The 17,535-nt window shown below is 49.4% G+C and overlaps 2 protein-coding genes across 3 annotated transcripts; one reads left to right on the forward strand and one right to left on the reverse strand.

Moving 5' to 3' along the window:
- Nucleotides 1-218: 218 nt before the first annotated feature.
- On the reverse strand, nt 219-7,864 carry PTGES2 (prostaglandin E synthase 2). The gene is made up of 7 exons (XM_051980083.1): nt 5,942-7,864; nt 4,358-4,552; nt 4,000-4,058; nt 3,342-3,491; nt 2,126-2,326; nt 1,369-1,486; nt 219-886 (listed from the first exon to the last, which is right to left on the reverse strand). Exons 1-7 carry the CDS (start codon nt 6,197-6,199, stop codon nt 758-760), a joined length of 1,110 nt encoding a protein of 369 aa, XP_051836043.1. The 5' UTR covers nt 6,200-7,864; the 3' UTR covers nt 219-757.
- A 2,644-nt stretch (nt 7,865-10,508) lies between these two features.
- BBLN (bublin coiled coil protein) lies at nt 10,509-17,150 on the forward strand. Of its 2 annotated transcripts, none has more exons than XM_051980086.1 (3): nt 10,509-11,387; nt 11,547-11,758; nt 16,519-17,150. In XM_051980086.1, exons 2-3 carry the CDS (start codon nt 11,728-11,730, stop codon nt 16,740-16,742), a joined length of 255 nt encoding a protein of 84 aa, XP_051836046.1. In that variant the 5' UTR covers nt 10,509-11,387; nt 11,547-11,727; the 3' UTR covers nt 16,743-17,150. The 2 variants fall into 2 exon arrangements, with proteins under 2 accessions (XP_051836046.1, XP_051836045.1); XM_051980085.1 differs by lacking the exon at nt 11,547-11,758 and having other exon boundaries at nt 10,514-10,865; nt 11,240-11,387.
- The last annotated feature ends 385 nt before the right edge of the window (nt 17,151-17,535 follow it).

The following is a 17,535-nucleotide window of genomic DNA, read 5'->3' on the forward strand; positions in this document are numbered from 1 at the left end:
TAATTGTGTTGCCATTTCAATGATTTCCTTTATAATAATATGTGTTTATGAATTTAAAAACATTATTTTGAGAACAGGTCCATAAACATCCCCAGCCTGCCAAAGGGTCCATGGCACACAAAGTGCTCCTACTCTAGGCTCAGCTTAAGATTCTGAAATGGCAGAGCCTCATTTGCATGTTATATTTCATAATTCCATCACAAATCTGGGTCACAGCCTTGGAACAGCAAATCATTTCTTTATTGCAGACATGACTCATAGCTGAGGCAGCCTCTTCTCCAAGGCCCTCCAAGTGAGGGTAAGGAGACCTGGGCCACAGGGAACACGTGGCTCCCATCCAGGGACCCTGGACCTTCTCAGAAAAATGTCCTCACAATCCTATTGCTTCTCCAACAGAATTCCAGGGCCCTCGCCTGCTCCTTCCCTCCCAGACACTCAAGAGTCCAGAGAGGGCAGAAGCTCCGTGAGACCCTTAAGGAAGACCAGAAATAAATAGTGAAAGTCCAGGAGCTCTGAGAGGGGTCTCACCCTCCCTGGGGTCAGGGACAGCCAGAAAAGACTCTCTTCTTTCGCAGCTCCCCGGGCCAGGCCTCTAACAGCCTGCCCAGGACCAGAAATGGGTGGCTCAGGGTTAGAGTGTGGGGAGATGGTTGAGGCAGGGAGGCCTTCACATCGCCCCTGCTCGCCAGCAAGCCCATGGCTCTAGAATCCACAGGTTCCTCAGACGCAGCCCCCCCAGAAGGGAAGCAAAGGAGAGTCAGTAGTTTCCTTGTGCTTTAGCAATGGCCTTCTCCACCCGAAGGTACCAGGGCCCAATCTGAGTATGACACATCATGTCCTCAAAGGCCTCCAGGCCCTCCATCACCCGCAGCACACCATACACTGCCTGGCAATGGAAGAAAGGAGTGGTTACAGGGAGCCCCAGAGGGACACAGAGTTTATAAATCCCAACCTGGAGGTCTCACCCTTTGGCCCTGACACTAGGCCTGTAAGGAAAGGGATGCTGGGAGGGACACGCAGTCTCACAGTCACAATGCAAGGTGTATGGGTAGGGGTTCTCTAGAAGGCGCTGGGACATTAGCTGCAGGGCTGGACAACCAGGGGTTAGGAAACAACAAGGCAGATCTTCAAGGGTTTTAGGAACTATAAATCACCTCCCACAACAATCATCTCCATTTTACAGGAGGAAACAGAGACTCCGAGACACGGCCTGTCCAAGGGCTCCTGTGCGACCTCGGACAGAGACAGCTGAGCCAACATTTGAGCCCAATCCTCCGACTCCAAATCCAGCACTGTGAAACCCTGGGATGGGGGATCCTGGCCCAGAAAGTCCCCCTCCCCCTCCCTGGGACACCCCAACCTTCTCACCAAGTCCGCAAGGTTGGGCTCCTTGCCCCCCATGAAGGGCCTGTCTTTGCCGACGGCTGCCACCCACTGGTTTGCCGCCTGGTAGAGATCCTCTCGGACGTCGTCTTGCAGGTGGTGCCTGGGGGAGGAAGGCCCTGAGCTTCAGCTCCGCCATGTCTCAGAGCACAGGCCTGCCCTAAGCGGCTCACAGGGCAGCCCCCCCGCCCCGGGATCATGGCGAGGATGGGGGAAATACAGGGCCTGGAAGGGATCCGAGAGCAGCAAGAACAACCTTCCTGTTTTATAAAGGCAGAAACTGTCCTAGGAGAAGTGGGCTGTCTTGGGTCACATGGTGAATTTGTGGCAGGCAAGGAAAGAATCCAGGGGTTCCATGGCTGGCAAACGTTGGAGCAAAGCCAGAAGGAGGGCAGCGCCCCCTGGGGGGGAGGCCTACTCCTCCCGGCTACGGTGCCCCAGTCTAGGATGAACCAAGAGGGTGACACACTTTGCCCACCATTGCGGCCCTGCCAGGGACTGGGCAGGACCAGGACAGGACCAGTGCACCCCAGTCAGGGGGTTCCCAGTTACTTCTCCAGGCCACGTGGGACTCCAAGGTCACCCCAGCTCTGATGAAAACGCCCACTCTGAACCTCAGCAGCCTGGAGGGCGCGTTTCCCCCAACAGGGAGCCCTGCCCCCCATCCCCCGTCTCCTGCTTGGGACGCAGGCCCCTCACCTGTGACAGGGGGCCGGCGCCGGCCCTCTAAGTCCCTGCTCACCTGCTCTTGAGTCTCTTGCTGATGATGAACATGGCGGCTGCGCCCACATACTTGGCCACCGCTCCTTCTATGGCTCCGAACTTGCCTTCATGGACGATGTAATCAAAGGAAGCCAGGGCTTCAGCGGGGGTGCGGTAGACATTGGGCGAGATGAGGTGCACCAGTCGGTCGTCCGCCCACTGCCGCCACTTCATTTCCTCCCTGCGGGGAAAGGCGTGTGTGTACCTGCTGCGGGTTATGGGATGGATAGAGCTGGGGGGGCGGGGGGCTGGGGGGGGGAGACCCGGGTTCAAATCCAGCCTCAGATACTGACTGTGAACCTGGGCAAGTCGCTTAAGCTCCTTTGCTTCAGTTTCCTCAACTGTCCAAGGAGGAGAACAAAAGCGCCCCCCTTGGTGGAAGGGTTGCTGTGAGGGTCACATGACATAAGTGCTTCTCCTCCCTCCCCCTCTATGCTGGGGGAGGGGTGATGGAGGCTCCGCCCATCCCCAGGCCCAGCTCAACCCTGCTGCCCTTTTCCATCCAAGGTCTTGGTATTGGGGGTCTTTTGTGAGAGGTGGGGGAGGGGCGGAAGACCTCTTTGCCATAGGTTAATTTTATAACTGGGGGGTAGCTTAGAAAGTCTGTAGTTTTCAGTCCAGTCCAACTCTGTGGTTTCACTGGAGCTTGTCTTGGGCACCGGAGTGTTTGGCCACTTCCTTCTCCAGGGCATCATACGGACGAGGAGACTGGGACAAACCAGGTTTGCCCGGGAGGCTGGCCTTGAACTGAAGAGGAGCCCTTGTGGCCACCTAGCTGCCAGGCTTAGAGGCGGACCTGCTCGGAGCTGGCAATCACCCTGTTTTACAGAGCGGAAAACTGAAGAGCAAAGAGGAGTCGCACTCCCAGGTGATGGCAGGTCCGGAAGCCAAGCCCAGACTCTAGCTCTGCTGGTCTTTTTCTATGACATCACACTGACCCAGGGGAGAGAGACCCGAGTTCGAATGTAACCTCAGACACTTCCTACTTACTAACTCCGTGACCTTGGGCAAATCACTAACAGGAAGGAAAGGAGGAAGGAGGGAGAGAAAAAGGAAGGAAGAAAGGGAGAGAGGGAAGAAAGAAGGGAGAAAGAGAAGAAGGAAGGGAGGAAAGAAGGAAGGGACTGAAAGGAAGCGAGGAAGGGCGGATGGAAGAAAGAAGCCAATCATAGCCCCCTCCCCCCCCCTTGACTTACGTTCGAGCTTCCTTCCCGCTGTATAGCCGTCGGCTCTCCTTCTCATTCAGCATGAGCCAATATTTATTGCCAAATTCAGTCACCTCCTTCCCCTGGTCATTCACTGACTTCATGGATGGGTAATAGGAGATGATTTCCTCTAAGTTCTTCCTAGAAAATCAGAGTCATAAGCTCATCTGCCCACTGGCTGCTGCCTCCTCCCAAACAAGCCTCTTGGTGAGTCAAGCCCCCTACCAAGCTGCATAAATACCCCCCTTCTGCCACAAATCTGTTCCATCAACTACCCGTCTCTGGAAAAATATGAGTAACTCCAAAGCCACTGGGGAGACTTGAGGCTAGGGAGATAGTTTATAGCAACTGGCTCAATTTTTAATGCATGAAGGATTTTTCCAGGATCTTGTTCCCCTCCTCTGCAGGTAATTGAGATAAAGTACAAAACAGGAGGGACCTGGTATAGATACACAGAAGGATCATCTAACTCAAGAGCCATGGAAAACTAGAATAAGTACATGGAAGAATGATGTTCCATTCATTTTCCCTGGACAAACTTGAATGCCTAGCTTCACCCCCATCCCACACTGCAGCTCCAAGATGGATGAGATGACTTCTGGAGATCCCTTCTAACCTAAAGACTCTGTAATTCTCCAAAGGCCCTTACCCAGACAACAGGTACGTCTTGAGAGCGCTAATGATCACGGAGGAGTCGTTAAGTTGTTGCTAAAAAGAGAATTACCACCTAGTTCAGGGAAGAGTCAGGCTCTACAAGATCCCAAAACATTTTACAAACAGAGGGTCTTGGTCAGAGATGTGGATCAAGTGGGAAGGGAAGGATGGGAAGCACTGTCAGGGGTCAGAACAAGGGTCAGAATCCTGTGAAAGGGTGGGAGGAAGTCCTGATACTAATAATACCTTCAGCCCTGAATCCCCACATCAGTTGTGTTCCATATAAGGATCTAAAGTCAAGAGCCCAATTTTGTTCCTAGGAAATGGGGATGGGGATGAACAGAATCACTTACTAGTAATTCTCCTTCCTGAGCAAGTAGGATAGGAACCTTTCTGTAGGAGGAGAATTTGATCTCCTGTCTCCTGACAGGGTTTACCTCCACTACCTCATACGGCAAAGCATGGAAGTCCAGGAAGGCTCGGACCTTGCTGCAGAAGGGGCAAGTCTTGTACTGGTACAGAGTCAGCTGCAGACGGCCCTCAGCAAGCTGTATACAGGAGACAGTGTTCTGTTAGGAAGGGGACTCACTCTAAGTTCAGTCCTGGGAATCATACTTTTCCAAAAGCATTTCTTTAAAGGAGAAATTGGGTTAAAAAGTACATCTAAGGCAGCTTTGAGCACAATGACAAATATCCACAATAAAGGAAACATCACAGTGCAGACCAAGATGTCTTAACCTTGTTTATGTCAGGAACCCCACTGTCAAATGTGAAGTCTACTGACTCCTCAGAATGTTTTCAAATGAAGTAAGGTTACAAGGGAAAGCAATTATATTGAATAATGTATTTAAATGTATGAGATGAAATGCGTAATTTTACAAAGGAAAGCAATCATATCCCAATAGTCATCAAAATATTTTGAAAAAAGTCAAAAAAACAAGTTCACAGAACTCCTGATGGATTGAAATGACAGCTAGTAGGCACAAGCTGTGTTCCTCTGCCATGACCTTCTTTCTGGATAGTTTCTTCTCTAAAATTAATGAGTTGGTCTGGGTGGTCTCTAAGACCCTTTCTCATTCTCATTTCTCTCAACACCTTAACTATTAGGATGATTGAAACAGCAGTCAAAAGGAGATCAGAGGGAGGGTAGAATGGGGAGTTTTTGCTAAACCAAATTCTGCCTGAGTGAATGTAGAAGAAACAGGATGAGGACGCCTTAGATTTTATCAAAAAACGAGCTTCGGGTTTTTTTTAGCATCAGCTGACAGATCCCCCTCCCCGCCCTTCCTCCTCCTAATCCACATGCTCCAGTTCCGAGGGCTGGGACAATCCCATAATCCCTACACCTCACTCCATCCCCAGCAGCTGAAGGGAGGAAGGAAGGAAAGAACAGATTTAGGCGAGATCATCGTTCAGGCTGGCTCTTCCCTGAGAAGGTTCTGGGGGTCCCCTCCATGTTTAGGCACCTTAAGCCCTGAAAGAAGTGGAGATCAAGTCCAACCCCCTAGTTTTGCCGAAGGGACTCACCCAGAGGCACTCACGCAGCGAGGTGGTGCACAGGGCTCAGGTGTCCCGACCCCCGGGCTGTGCCTCTGCAAAACACAGACCGAACCTGGGGCACGGCTGGGGCTTTAGCCTAGGAAAACCTTCCCCTATACCCGAGGGCGCTTCCTGGGGTGGAGGAGGGAGAGAAGCTGATGGGCAGCTCCCACCCCGAGGAGGGGTTCAGGGCTCGAGGCGAGGTAGGGCCCCCCTCCCCGCCTGCCCTGCGGGGCCCTGCCCCCACCCGCTCTCACCTGGGAGGCCCGCCTACCCCCACCCGTGCCACCTGGGGGGGCCCGCCTGCCCTGACCCGTTCTCACCTGGGAGGGTCCCGACTGCCCCACCCACTCCCACGCGGTGGGGGTCCTCCCTGACCCCCCCCCAAGCTCTCTCACCTGGGGGATCGCCTGCTTGGCCAGCTGTTCCTGGGACTTCAGACGGCCCCACACCGTGTGGCCGATCCCCAAGGCGCCCCCAAGGGCCAATGCCGCCACCCCCAGCAGTCTCGGGGTCCCCTTGGACGCCGCCCCGGGCCACCGACCCGTCGCTCCGGAGAGCCCGGCCCGGCTTTGGCTCGGGCAGCAGCCCAGTTTCCAGCCCAGCGGCCTCGCATAGCGCCAGCCCGCCCGGACCACAGCTATGGCCACAGCCATCTTGGCTGCGCATGGGCTGCAAACTCGAGGCGGGCGGGCTCGAGAAACAAAAGAATCTTTGACCTTAAAGGGGCATCGTCTCTAGGCCCCGCCTTGGTCCTCTAAAACTGAAACGAAAACGCCCCGGAAGGAGGGGAGGCCGGCAAAGCTTCCCAAGGTAGACTTTGCTTCCAGACCTGGTCGGGCGCTACCGGAGCGGCTGCCCAGCGGGCGCCCCGCCACCCCTCCCTCGGCCTTGCCGCGCAGTGTTCTCTCGCGCCGAACGGGCGGAGGGTTCTGGGATCTCCCAGGGGTCCCCCAAGCAGACGAGGAAGCAAGCGCGGAGACTCGCGTCCGTGGCAGCTCCAAGGTCACTCCCGCGGCGGAACCAGAAGGAGCCCAGAGTTTAATGGACTCAGAGACCGGGGCAGTCACGGTGGAATGGAGCCAGTGCTCTGCTCGGGAACATTTGCTTTAAGGGTCACCGGTAGAGGTCATCCATTACGTTTCCCGTCTCGGGCTGCACGGCCTGCCTGGCACAAAACCCGTGTCCGGATCAAATTTGCTAAATGACTGAAACTGCCCGAGGTTTGTTCCGGGAAGCGCTCTGGCTTTGGAGTCTGACGAGTTTAAATCCAGATTTGTGTCTATCTGTGAGACATTAAGCATTAATCTCTCTGAAATCACCTTCGGGATCTAAAAGGAGTGCTGGGGGGGAGGGGGAGTGTGGCCTCCCATTCGTCATCCAGATTATAGCAGTTAGAGCATTTTACAAATACTATCTTTATTTTATCTTCACCACAGCCCTGGGAAGAGGGTACTATTATCCATCCCCCTTTCATACATGGATAAAGCAAGGAAGACAGGTAAAAAAGACAAGCACAAGGTCATACAGCTGGTATCTGATTCCACATTTGACCTCAGGTCTTTGAGACTGCAAGCTCAATGATCTAGTTCTGCTGCCTTGTTAAATGTGCCTGAATATTTGATCCCATTTGGGATTTTCTTGGCAGAGATACGGAAATGATTTCCTTTCCTTTTTTAAATTAAAGCTATTAATTTTCAAAATATATACATGGATAATTTTTTACACCCCCCCTACAAAATCCCGTGTTCTAAATTTTCCCCTACATTCCCCTCACTCTCTCCCGCAATTGGCATATGATCCAGTATGTTAAACATGTGAAACCCCTCTATACATATTTCTACAATTATCATGCTGCACAAGAAAAATCAGGTCAAAAAAGAAAAAATGAGAGAAAATAAAATACAAACAATAAAAAGAGTGAAAATATTATGTTATGCCCTACATTCAGTTCCCACAGTCCTCTCTCTGGGTGTAGATGGCTCTCTTCATCACAAGATTGAGGGAGGTGAAACTGTCCCTTTTAATCTGTAAAAGAAGGGAGATTTGGAGTCTCAGGCCCTCCCCTGGAAAAAAGCATACCTTCCCAGACAAAGTTAAGTGGCTTCATTCAATTTGATGGAGTTCTAGCGGCAGTCAGAATCCCTTTTGGTAGGATCCAACGTGAAAGGATTCAGGAACCCAGAAATATTAGACTGGCAAAAGGAAGTTTATTAGCACTGAGAAGTTAGCTTTTGTTAGGAGACTGACTTCTTCAGTGGCAAGGTCCTGACAGAGAGATAAAGGTCCTAGCAGAGAAATCCTGGCAGAGAAAGAGGGGTTAACACTGAGAAGCGAATGTCTTCACGGGGACAGGAGTCCTGGCAGAAACTGACTGAGTCCAGTGGGATTGTACATTCTACAACTGAGATGAATGATAGGGCCATAGGCACCAAATAATGTGATTTAGGAAAGAATCAACTGTTGAGATTGATGGAGGCACCAAATGGGGTTTTATTACACAAAGAATTCACAATGGCCACTCTCTTTGGCAAAAGGTAGGTTTATTTAGAAGGGATTACAGACAAAATGAAGATACAATAAACACCAAGAGTGGTAAATATGAAGGAGTTGGGAAAGCATATAATTAATTATAAAAATGAAAAAGACACCATGAGATATGATGGGCCAAGAGGAGAGCTACCACATGACATGAGGAAGAGGTGAAGGGAAAGAGGCTATTGGACAGTGCTATGGTGGGCTATAACCCAAGAGGGATTCTACAAAAATGGTGTGAGTCATTGATAGATTTATATGGAAAATTTAACTTCAGGTCTTTGCCATAACTTAGATTTCTTGGCCTGACACAGCAAAGGGTGAGGGATAGAGGGGAAACTAGACCATGGGACTATGAGGTATTCCTATCAGAGTTCTTCCCTGTCTATTCCAGGGGACAATTCCATCAGTATTTCATTCTTTCTCTGCCAATGTCACTCAGGATCTTATCAGTGAAGATGGAATGTATCCCAATGCAAGATCTCAAAGTCCCATATTCAGCCTTGCCATCTATTTCCCTAAAAGTATCTAATCCTCTCTCTAAGCCTCATTCCCCTCCACCCCCCATCTCCCTCCCCATCAAGCTCATACAAAGCTGTTGCCTAGGTGAGGCAGAACCTTAGATCATGGTGGTGACTCTCCCTCCATACCTTTCAGCAGTCCCACAGCTTCTGTAGCCAGATAGCTGACCCCAGGTCACTCCTCTCCCCAGGAACAGCCCTGTGCTTTGGAAAGGGGTTGAAGAGAAGGATTAGGAAGCCTTCAGAAGCCACAACACTGGTTTCCAAATTTGTAGTTTTTGAGTTTTCATCATTGGGGGGGGGGGGCAATCATGGTTAAGTGATTTGCTCAGGGTCACAGCTGATACCTGAGGCCAAATTTGAACTCAGGTCCTCTTGACTCCAGATTCATTATCTCCTTTATTGATTTTTGATTGGAGACAGATAAGAGACAGACAAGCAGAGTTTTTGGTGGAGAGGAAGTGCTGGTCTACAGAGATCTCCAAGGGATCACCACAAAGCAGGAGATATTTCTATATTTATCCATAGCAGAAGCCATCTCCCAATCCACACCCCTAGCAGGCCTGGGCTGTGCCCGCCAAAATAAATCCCAGCTTTTGAATATAGAGAGGGTTCCTTTCATAGGCACAGATGCTCACACTTTACAAAATTACTTCCAATTGTTTCATTAGATCCTTAAAACATGGCTGAAAGAGACAGGGGCAAAGAAAACTTACTGGGACTTAAGAGAGGGAAATCCCTAGCTGTCACATTGCTGGTGACTGAATGCATGTGTGCTTAGGAGCCAGGCAGCAATGGAAGCCTCCCTCCTCCAATTCCATTCACCACCAAACCTATTTAAAAAAGAATATCACTCTATGAATGCCAGCCTGCAGAGCTGGAGGGGGGGGAGGAGGGGAGAGATGCCGTACCCAGACTATGTGGCTCCTGCAGAGAGCTGGGTGTGTGTGTGTGTGTGTGTGTGGGGGGGAATCCAGACCAAGCAGCCCTGCAGAGCTGGGGGGGGGCACCCAGACTATGTCGCTCCTGCAGAGAGCTGGGGGGGGGATCCAGACCAAGCAGCCCTGCAGAGCTGGGGGGGGGCACCCAGACTATGTCGTTCCTGCAGAGAGCTGGGGGGGGGGGATCCAGACCAAGCAGCCCTGCAGAGCTGGGGGGCACCCAGACTATGTCGTTCCTGCAGAGAGCTGGGGGGGGGATCCAGACCAAGCAGCCCTGCAGAGCTGGGGGGGGCACCCAGACTATGTCACTCCTGCAGAGAGCTGGGGGGGGGATCCAGACCAAGCAGCCCTGCAGAGCTGGGGGGGGGCACCCAGACTATGTCGTTCCTGCAGAGAGCTGGGGGGGGATCCAGACCAAGCAGCCCTGCAGAGCTGGGGGGGGGATCCAGACCAAGCAGCCCTGCAGAGCTGGGGGGGGGCACCCAGACTATGTCGTTCCTGCAGAGAGCTGGGGGGGGGGGATCCAGACCAAGCAGCCCTGCAGAGCTGGGGGGCACCCAGACTATGTCGTTCCTGCAGAGAGCTGGGGGGGGGATCCAGACCAAGCAGCCCTGCAGAGCTGGGGGGGGCACCCAGACTATGTCACTCCTGCAGAGAGCTGGGGGGGGGGGATCCAGACCAAGCAGCCCTGCAGAGCTGGGGGGGGGGGATCCAGACTATGTCGTTCCTGCAGAGAGCTGGGGGGGGGATCCAGACCAAGCAGCCCTGCAGAGCTGGGGGGGGGCACCCAGACTATGTCGCTCCTGCAGAGAGCTGGGGGGGGGCACCCAGACTAAGCAGCCCTGCAGAGAGCTGGGGGGGATCCAGACCAAGCAGCCCTGCAGAGAGCTGGGGGGGGGGGGGGGGATCCAGACTATGTCGTTCCTGCAGAGAGCTTGGGCGGGGGGATCCAGACCAAGCAGCCCTGCAGAGCTGGGGGGGGGGCACCCAGACTATGTCGCTCCTGCAGAGAGCTGGAGGGGGGGCCATCCAGATCGATGCCAGCCCTGCAGAGAGCCGGAGCATCACCATTCGATTCCTCTAGCTTCTAAGGAGGGCTGACATTCATGGGCAGAGGCCTTGAAGTGAGTGGGAAATGTTTAGGTTTCCTAGGCGATAAGCCTCTGACTTTGGGGGAAGGAGGCCGACTGGGACTTCATGTCCAGTAAGTAGCTGGAGGCGCCCCGCGACGCCAATCCGACCTTAAAATGACTGCTTTCTAACGGCCCTGCGTGCCTCCTTCCCGAAGAAAAGCAGGAAAAAGTCCACTCACCCCCTGGCTCCAGGTAAGGGCGACAGCTACTTATTCCCACACTCTCCCGCCCGCGGCTCAACTCCTTCCTTTCCGAGACTAAAAACAGAAACTTTATTCCCACTCTGAGCCGGGGACCTTGAGGGACCCAATCAGTTGGGAATAAGGCCTCCCGGAGCACTAACCAGAGCTCGCCGAGCTGGTAGCCCTCCGGGGTGCGTGCCCGAGCCAACGCCGTCATTACCCATTCCGGAAGGCCCGACACCCCGTCCCCTCCCCAGGGTGACCGGTCCTTGGATTTCCAAGGCTTGCCCGGAGACAGCCCGGACCGCGGCCCCGCCCCTCACCGTCGCCCCGCCCCGTCCCGTGGGGGGCGGGGCCGAGGGTTTGGTAGCGTTCGATTTGTAGCCCGCAGGATTCTGCCGATTGTCTCTGCTTTCGGCCGCTCGGCGATCTGTCGTAGCCGCGGAGCTCAGGATGTCCGGCCCCAACGGGGACCTGCCCATGCCAGTGGAGCCTGGCGTCGGAGAAGAGGACGACTGCTTCGGGGAAGCAGGTAGCTAACTGGGTGGGAAGGCGGTCTCTACCGTTGTGGGCGCGACTCTGCAGCTCCTCCGGGGGAAGGACACTTGCTGGGAGAGGGAATCCGGAAATGCCCGTCTAAGCTCCCACCTCTCCTGCCCTGATGCCGCGGGTGTCATCCCTCTTCCTCCAGGGAGAACATCTCTGTCTCCTCTGCTCCCTCTGCCAGCAGTCCGGCCCACCCCCACTCTTAAGAGCCCGGGGTTCTCCGTCTAAGCTGGAGGTGCTGCCGACTCCGGGTGGAAAGACTGGGGAATCCCAGAGTGGGGTCCCGACCCTTCTCGTTTGGATTGGTCCCCGGCCAGGGCATAAAAATGGAGCCCGAGGGGTCTGAAGGGGCACAAGGTGAGCTTAGATCTGCTGGGGGCTTGGGCAAGGTTGAGTCAGCTTTACCCGAGGGTGCAGACCCTCCCACCCCGCCTGGGTCCTGCGGTATTAAATGTATGATTGTCAGTCGCAGACCTGTAGTAATCTCTTAGTCTTCAGGTTCGGAACGGAGAAGGCTCCGATTTTCTAGTGGAGGGAGAAGCACACACGCGAAACAAACAGCCGCCCCGGACCCCGCGGCCCGAGAGAGGAAAGGTTGGGAATCCTGAGGCCGGCCTGAAAGGCTTCGTGGGAAAGGCCGTTAGGGCTTAGCCGCAGGGAAAAGGAGAAATGCAGCCATGCATTGTGCATTCAAGGAACACTTGCTTTAGCCCTTACGTGCTAGGCACTGGGCATTTAGACATAAACCCTGCCTTCAAGGGGACTTGCCATCTGCCTGGAGTTGGGGGGAAAGACCAATACACAAATAATTATGATTCAAAGGATAGTTAAATTGGTATTTGAAGAAGGAAAGCTTATTGAAGAGCAAGCACCTGAATATCGACTTGAAGAAAGTGGGAAGGGGCTTCCACAGCTCCACCACGAGGGCGAGCAAATTCTAGGCAGCCAAGAGTTTGGGTTTGATTTGGAGTTGGAGAGTCAGTCCTGTGTTCAAATTCAGCTTCATGTGAACAAGCTACGGAATCCTGTAAACACGTGTCCTATTTCTGGAGGTTACCCAGTTGTGAAATGGAGACAAGAATCTCCCCAGGTTACTATGAGGATAAAATGAGAGAATATTTGTTAACTCGAAATTGCTCTAAAAATGTTAGCTATGACCTATTATTTTGGGCATAGATGACAGTGCGATGAGACCGGAGAACTGGACAAGTAGTTTAGTTTAGGCCAGGGCATAAAAAGTCAGGGCGAGAGCCAGATTGTGGCAGGCTTTCAATGCCCCGGTCAGAAGTTAATCTCTTACTAGGCATCAAGGAACTAATGATGGCTGAGTAAAAAAATGACATGATCCTGGAGGCGCATTCCAGTTCATGTGGAAGCTGGAGATAGAGTAAAGTAGGCCAGGTGAGAAGAAATCGGGATCCGAAGTGGTGGATGGTATTAGCCGAGGCAAAAAGAAAAGGCCTATTTGGAAAGTAGAATTAATTGGATTTGACAGCTCCATCGAGGTATAGAAGATTAAAGGCAGTAGTGAGATGTCATCCCATTTGATCTCCATTGGAGCAGATAGCATTATGTTTAAATGCCCAAACCCATGATCCAAGACTAAGCCACATCTTCTTCCAAAAGTTTGTGTTCTGATTTCAAAATTTCACCAAAGCCCTCTAGGATCGTCATAAACCAACATTTTCTTGGGAATTAAAAGTAGGACAAGTTATTGAAAGACTGATTAACTCTGATCAGTACAGGGATCAGCTGTTCAGAGGACTCATGCTAAAACCCATGAAACTCTTGTAACTACAGAATGGGGCACGGATTTTCCATTTTGGACATTGTGGTTTTTTTCCTTGACCATACTTGTCACAAAGAAAGGTTAGAGAGATGAGGAGTCATTGAGAGGTGAGTGATTTGAAGAGATTAAAGGGAAAGAGAAGAGCATCAATAAAATGCACAAAAAAGAATAGAACAGGAAACCCAGTGGTGGTCAGAATTGTCTTGGCTGGAGCCAGGGACTAGCCTTAGCCTTATTTGAACAATCCTAAGTGAGGGAAGTGGTAATGGTGAGTTTTTCTTGACTCCTTGAGACCCTGGAGGCTTGTTTTTGTGCTCTGTCTAGAGCTTACATGATCTTTTCCTTGTAGTGTGGAACATCAAAGCTTATGAACTTGGTGTTGTAGAATAGGCCATCCTTCACTCAGGCAGCTTGGTGTCCCACAGTCGTTTTTAGATCTAGGTTTGACTTGGGAAGTCACTTAACCTTCCCTGGGCCTTGGTTTCTCAACTATACGGCCCCTCCCATGAATATCTTTTAATCTGTTCATGGTAAAAAAAAAAAAAAATAGTGTTGGGGAAGAAGTGAATAATGAGGATTCTTTGTATTTTGAGAGGGGATAGAACAGCAGGAGATGCAGTCAGAAGACTAGCCACTTACTGTTCATGTGAGCCCCTAGGTCTTGCCATGGAACCATAGAATCTGTAGCTGAAATGGACCTTAGAAACAATTAGGACAGTGTACATAGTAACATCAAGATTATGTGATGATCAACTATGATAGACTTCACTCTCAGCAATTCAGTGATCCAAGACAATTCCAATAGACATGGGATGGAAAAAGCCATTCTCATCTGTAGAGAGAACTAGAGAGATTGAATGTAGATGGAAGTAGAGTATTTTTACCTTTTGTTCTTAGTTTTCTTTCACAACATGATTAATATAGAAATATGATTAAAATGTTGTACATATATAGCCTATATCAGATTGCTTGCTGTTTTGGGGAGAAGGTAAAGGGGGAAGAGAAAAAAATTGTTTCCTTTACTTGCTTTAAAAAAAAAATTAAGCCTGAAGCTTCCGATAGAAATGGGAAATAGAGATAGAAAAACAGATTATATATCTTATACATCTTATAAAAATGAATGTTGAAAACTATCTTTATATATAAAAAAATATTAGTAATTAATAAACTATCTTTATATATAAAAAAACAAAATATTAGTAATTAATAAACTATCTTGATATATAAAAAAACAAAATATTAGTAAAATAAAAAAGAAAGAAATCATTTGCTCCAACAGAGAATACTGAGGCAGGAAAGGGTTATTGAGGGGAATGATAGCAGGGAATCCAGTGTGGTTCTTGACTCTAAATCCAGTCTCCTTTCTAGCTGTATCACAGTGCCTTCTGTTCATCTCTTGGAACTTAAGTACTTTTCATCTGTAAAATGGAGATAATTCTACCACCTCATACAGATGTTTTAGGTTCAGATGAGAAGATGCATATGATAGTACTTAGGATGGGAAGTATTATCCTGATTATTTGTCATTTTTATTGACCGATTTTGTTGTTTTCATTTCCAAAAACATTCTTCCAGAACCATCCCATGTAACAAAGTATAAGAGGGGAGAAAACTATTTATTTACTATTCAGTAAGACTAACCAAGATATCAGCAGAATCTCATAAACAGTATTTCAGACCCATGGTGATGCATTTGCTTCTTCCTGTCCAACCTTGACTGGCATCATTACACAGTATTCATTTCCAAAATTTGTGATCATCGTGCATTTGTTTTTTGAGAGATACTAAAGAGCTGGGAGCCAGGTTGGGGCTGACTTAGAATCACAACCTTGTATAATGGGAAAGATCTAGGTATAGGCTCCAAATCTGGGAAGAGGTGGGAAAGGAAGATATATAATAAAGCAATAGAATTCAATCCCTCTCTGGAAAGTCATTCAACAAGGAAAGCATCTTGGGCTTTTGAGGAATAGCAGCTAGGTGGTACAGTGAATAGAATGTAGACTTGTAGTCTAGAAGATTTATATTTAAATCTGGTCTTAGACACTTAGTAGCTTGTGATCATGGGCAAGTCACTTAACTTTTCACTCTACTTTTCTCATCTGTGAAATGGGGATGGATAATAGCACCTATATCCAAAATTTGTAAAGTATGTGTTCAGCATATAATAAGCACAAAATAAATGTTAGCTGTTTATTTTAGAGGAAGGAATAAGAGTACTATCAAAGTAAACTGTGTTTCCTCAGAAAACAGTGACATCTATTCAGTCATCACTGAGGTTCATAAGGATCATAGATTTAAAGCTAGAAAAGACATTTAGAAGCTATCTTGTCCTTTATTTTACTCTATTGTCATTTAGGTCAAGTTTGCTGATCTATAAAGAGCTAAATGAGTATTATAGATCACCTAGAATCACAGAATTTTTGGAACTTGAGAGGATTTTTAAAAAGCATGTACAGTCATGTTAAGCATATTTCTAAATTAGTTATAAAAGCCAGAACAGAAGGAAAAAACTGTAAGAAGGAAAAACAAAGTGAAAATATTTTTGTTTCAATCTACATTGAGACTCCATAGTTCTCTCTCTGGATATGGATGGCATTTTCTATCACAAATCTTTTGGAATTGCCTTGGATCACGATATTGCTGAAAAGAGCTAAGTCAGTCGCGGTCGATCATTACACGATGTTATACAATGTTCTCCTGTATCAACTCATATAAATCTTCCTGAGCTTTTCTGAAATCTGCCTGCTCCTCACTTCTAGCACCAGTTTGTTCAACCATCCCCTCAATTTCCAATTGTTAACCCAAAAAGAGCTGCCATAAGTGTTTTTGCACATGTGGGTCTTCTTTCCCCTTTTCTGATCTCTTTAGGATACAAGTTGAGTAGCCAGCTCCCTCATTTTAAAAGTGAAGGAACACTGGCTGAGGTTAGATTATTTTTTCCCCAAGGTCACACAGGTAGGAAGTAGCAGGGCAGGATTAAAACTCAGTTTTTGACTCCAATTCTTTTGTTCTGCTACATGAGTGACACATTTCCAAATAAGTATATTAATAATTTCATTTGATGTTACCAGTAAATTAATGTTTGAATTAATAGTCCTTTAAAGCAGGCTGGGTAAGAGGCAACATGGGCCTCATTTTACAGGCCTAGAAAGGGCAAGGGCCTTGTCCAGGGTCAGAGCCAGGTCCCAAGTCCCCGCACCCACATTGTAATTGGTGAGAGGGAAGGCATGGGATGATGGGAAGGTCTTGAGTTAAGCTCAAGGATGCTCTGGGGCTAGGGGTTGGCAGGCAGATTGTGGTGTTCACCCTCAGTTCTCCCTTCTCTTAGAATATGCAGCCATTAACTCCATGTTGGACCAGATCAATACTTGCTTGGATCACCTGGAGGAGAAGAATGACCATCTTCACGCCCGCCTCCAGGAGCTGCTAGAATCCAACCGGCAAACAAGAGTGGAGTTCCAGCAGCAGCAGCAGCAGCAGCAGCAGCAACAGGAGCAGGAGCAGGAGCAGCAGCTCCGTGAGGGTCCACCTGCCACTCAGCCCCACTCATAGGCCCTAGGGGACGTCATCCCCTTATCCTTCCCTTTCCACAGCAGCCTCAGGAGCTCCTGCCCTGGAGAAGGCATTTGCTGGGTGAGTCAGTGACTCTAGTCTCTTCTTATAAGGGCAAAGATGCTCTCCCAGCCACAGGCTGTGAACACCATCTGAAAGGCTGCAGACCTGGTTAAGCTTGGGTCCTAGTCTGTTGTTTCCCTCATTTATAGCTCCTGATCCCCAGGCCCAGCTGTCCGCATTTACTCCCAGAGGATCACCAAGGACTGTAGTAACTGCCAACCCAACCTAAGGGTAGGAGATTGACAGAATCTAGTCCCTCCAACCCCAATAAAATTAAGCACCTCGACCTGGGGTCAGTTTGGGAGATAGGGATTCATTGTCATTAAATAGATGTCTTTCACTGTGTCTTGTCTACTTTGCCCATCATATCCCAGATCTCATGACCATGTTTATTCCTTAAAAGGCTCTAGTTCTGATTCTAGTCTTTAGATCCATGGATCATATGAAGCCTTTTGAGCTGGAATCCACCTTAAATATCATGATGTCCAACTCCACCATTTTATAGACGAGTAAAGTGAGTTCCATGTGACTTAGATGAGTTAAAAGAACTGCAGGATGTTTAGCTGAGATAAAACTTATGGGAATCATACCTTCAACTACTCAAGATGATTAGTTACGTTTTCCTTAGTTCCCAGAGGTAAGAACTAGGAGTAATAGGTAATTGTGAAGGGACAAAAATACAGACTCATTGGAGAAAAGACTTCTTAAAGAGAAGAGCTGTCCAGATGCT

Source organism: Antechinus flavipes, chromosome 2, assembly GCF_016432865.1.
Source record: "Antechinus flavipes isolate AdamAnt ecotype Samford, QLD, Australia chromosome 2, AdamAnt_v2, whole genome shotgun sequence".
Lineage (NCBI taxonomy): Eukaryota > Metazoa > Chordata > Mammalia > Dasyuromorphia > Dasyuridae > Antechinus > Antechinus flavipes.

Bases quoted from the DNA above. Each gene is read 5' to 3' on its own strand.
- BBLN (XM_051980085.1), top strand. From the start codon at position 11,309: ATGTCCGGCCCCAACGGGGACCTGCCCATGCCAGTGGAGCCTGGCGTC. The intron at 11,388-16,518 runs GTAGCTAACTGG...CCCTTCTCTTAG, and splicing joins CGACTGCTTCGGGGAAGCAG to AATATGCAGCCATTAACTCC.
- PTGES2 (XM_051980083.1), bottom strand. From the start codon at position 6,199: ATGGCTGTGGCCATAGCTGTGGTCCGGGCGGGCTGGCGCTATGCGAGG. The intron at 4,059-4,357 runs GTAAGTGATTCT...TTCTCTTTTTAG, and splicing joins CTCAGGAAGGAGAATTACTA to CAACAACTTAACGACTCCTC. The intron at 3,492-3,999 runs GTAAGGGCCTTT...CTGATTTTCTAG, and splicing joins AAGACGTACCTGTTGTCTGG to GAAGAACTTAGAGGAAATCA.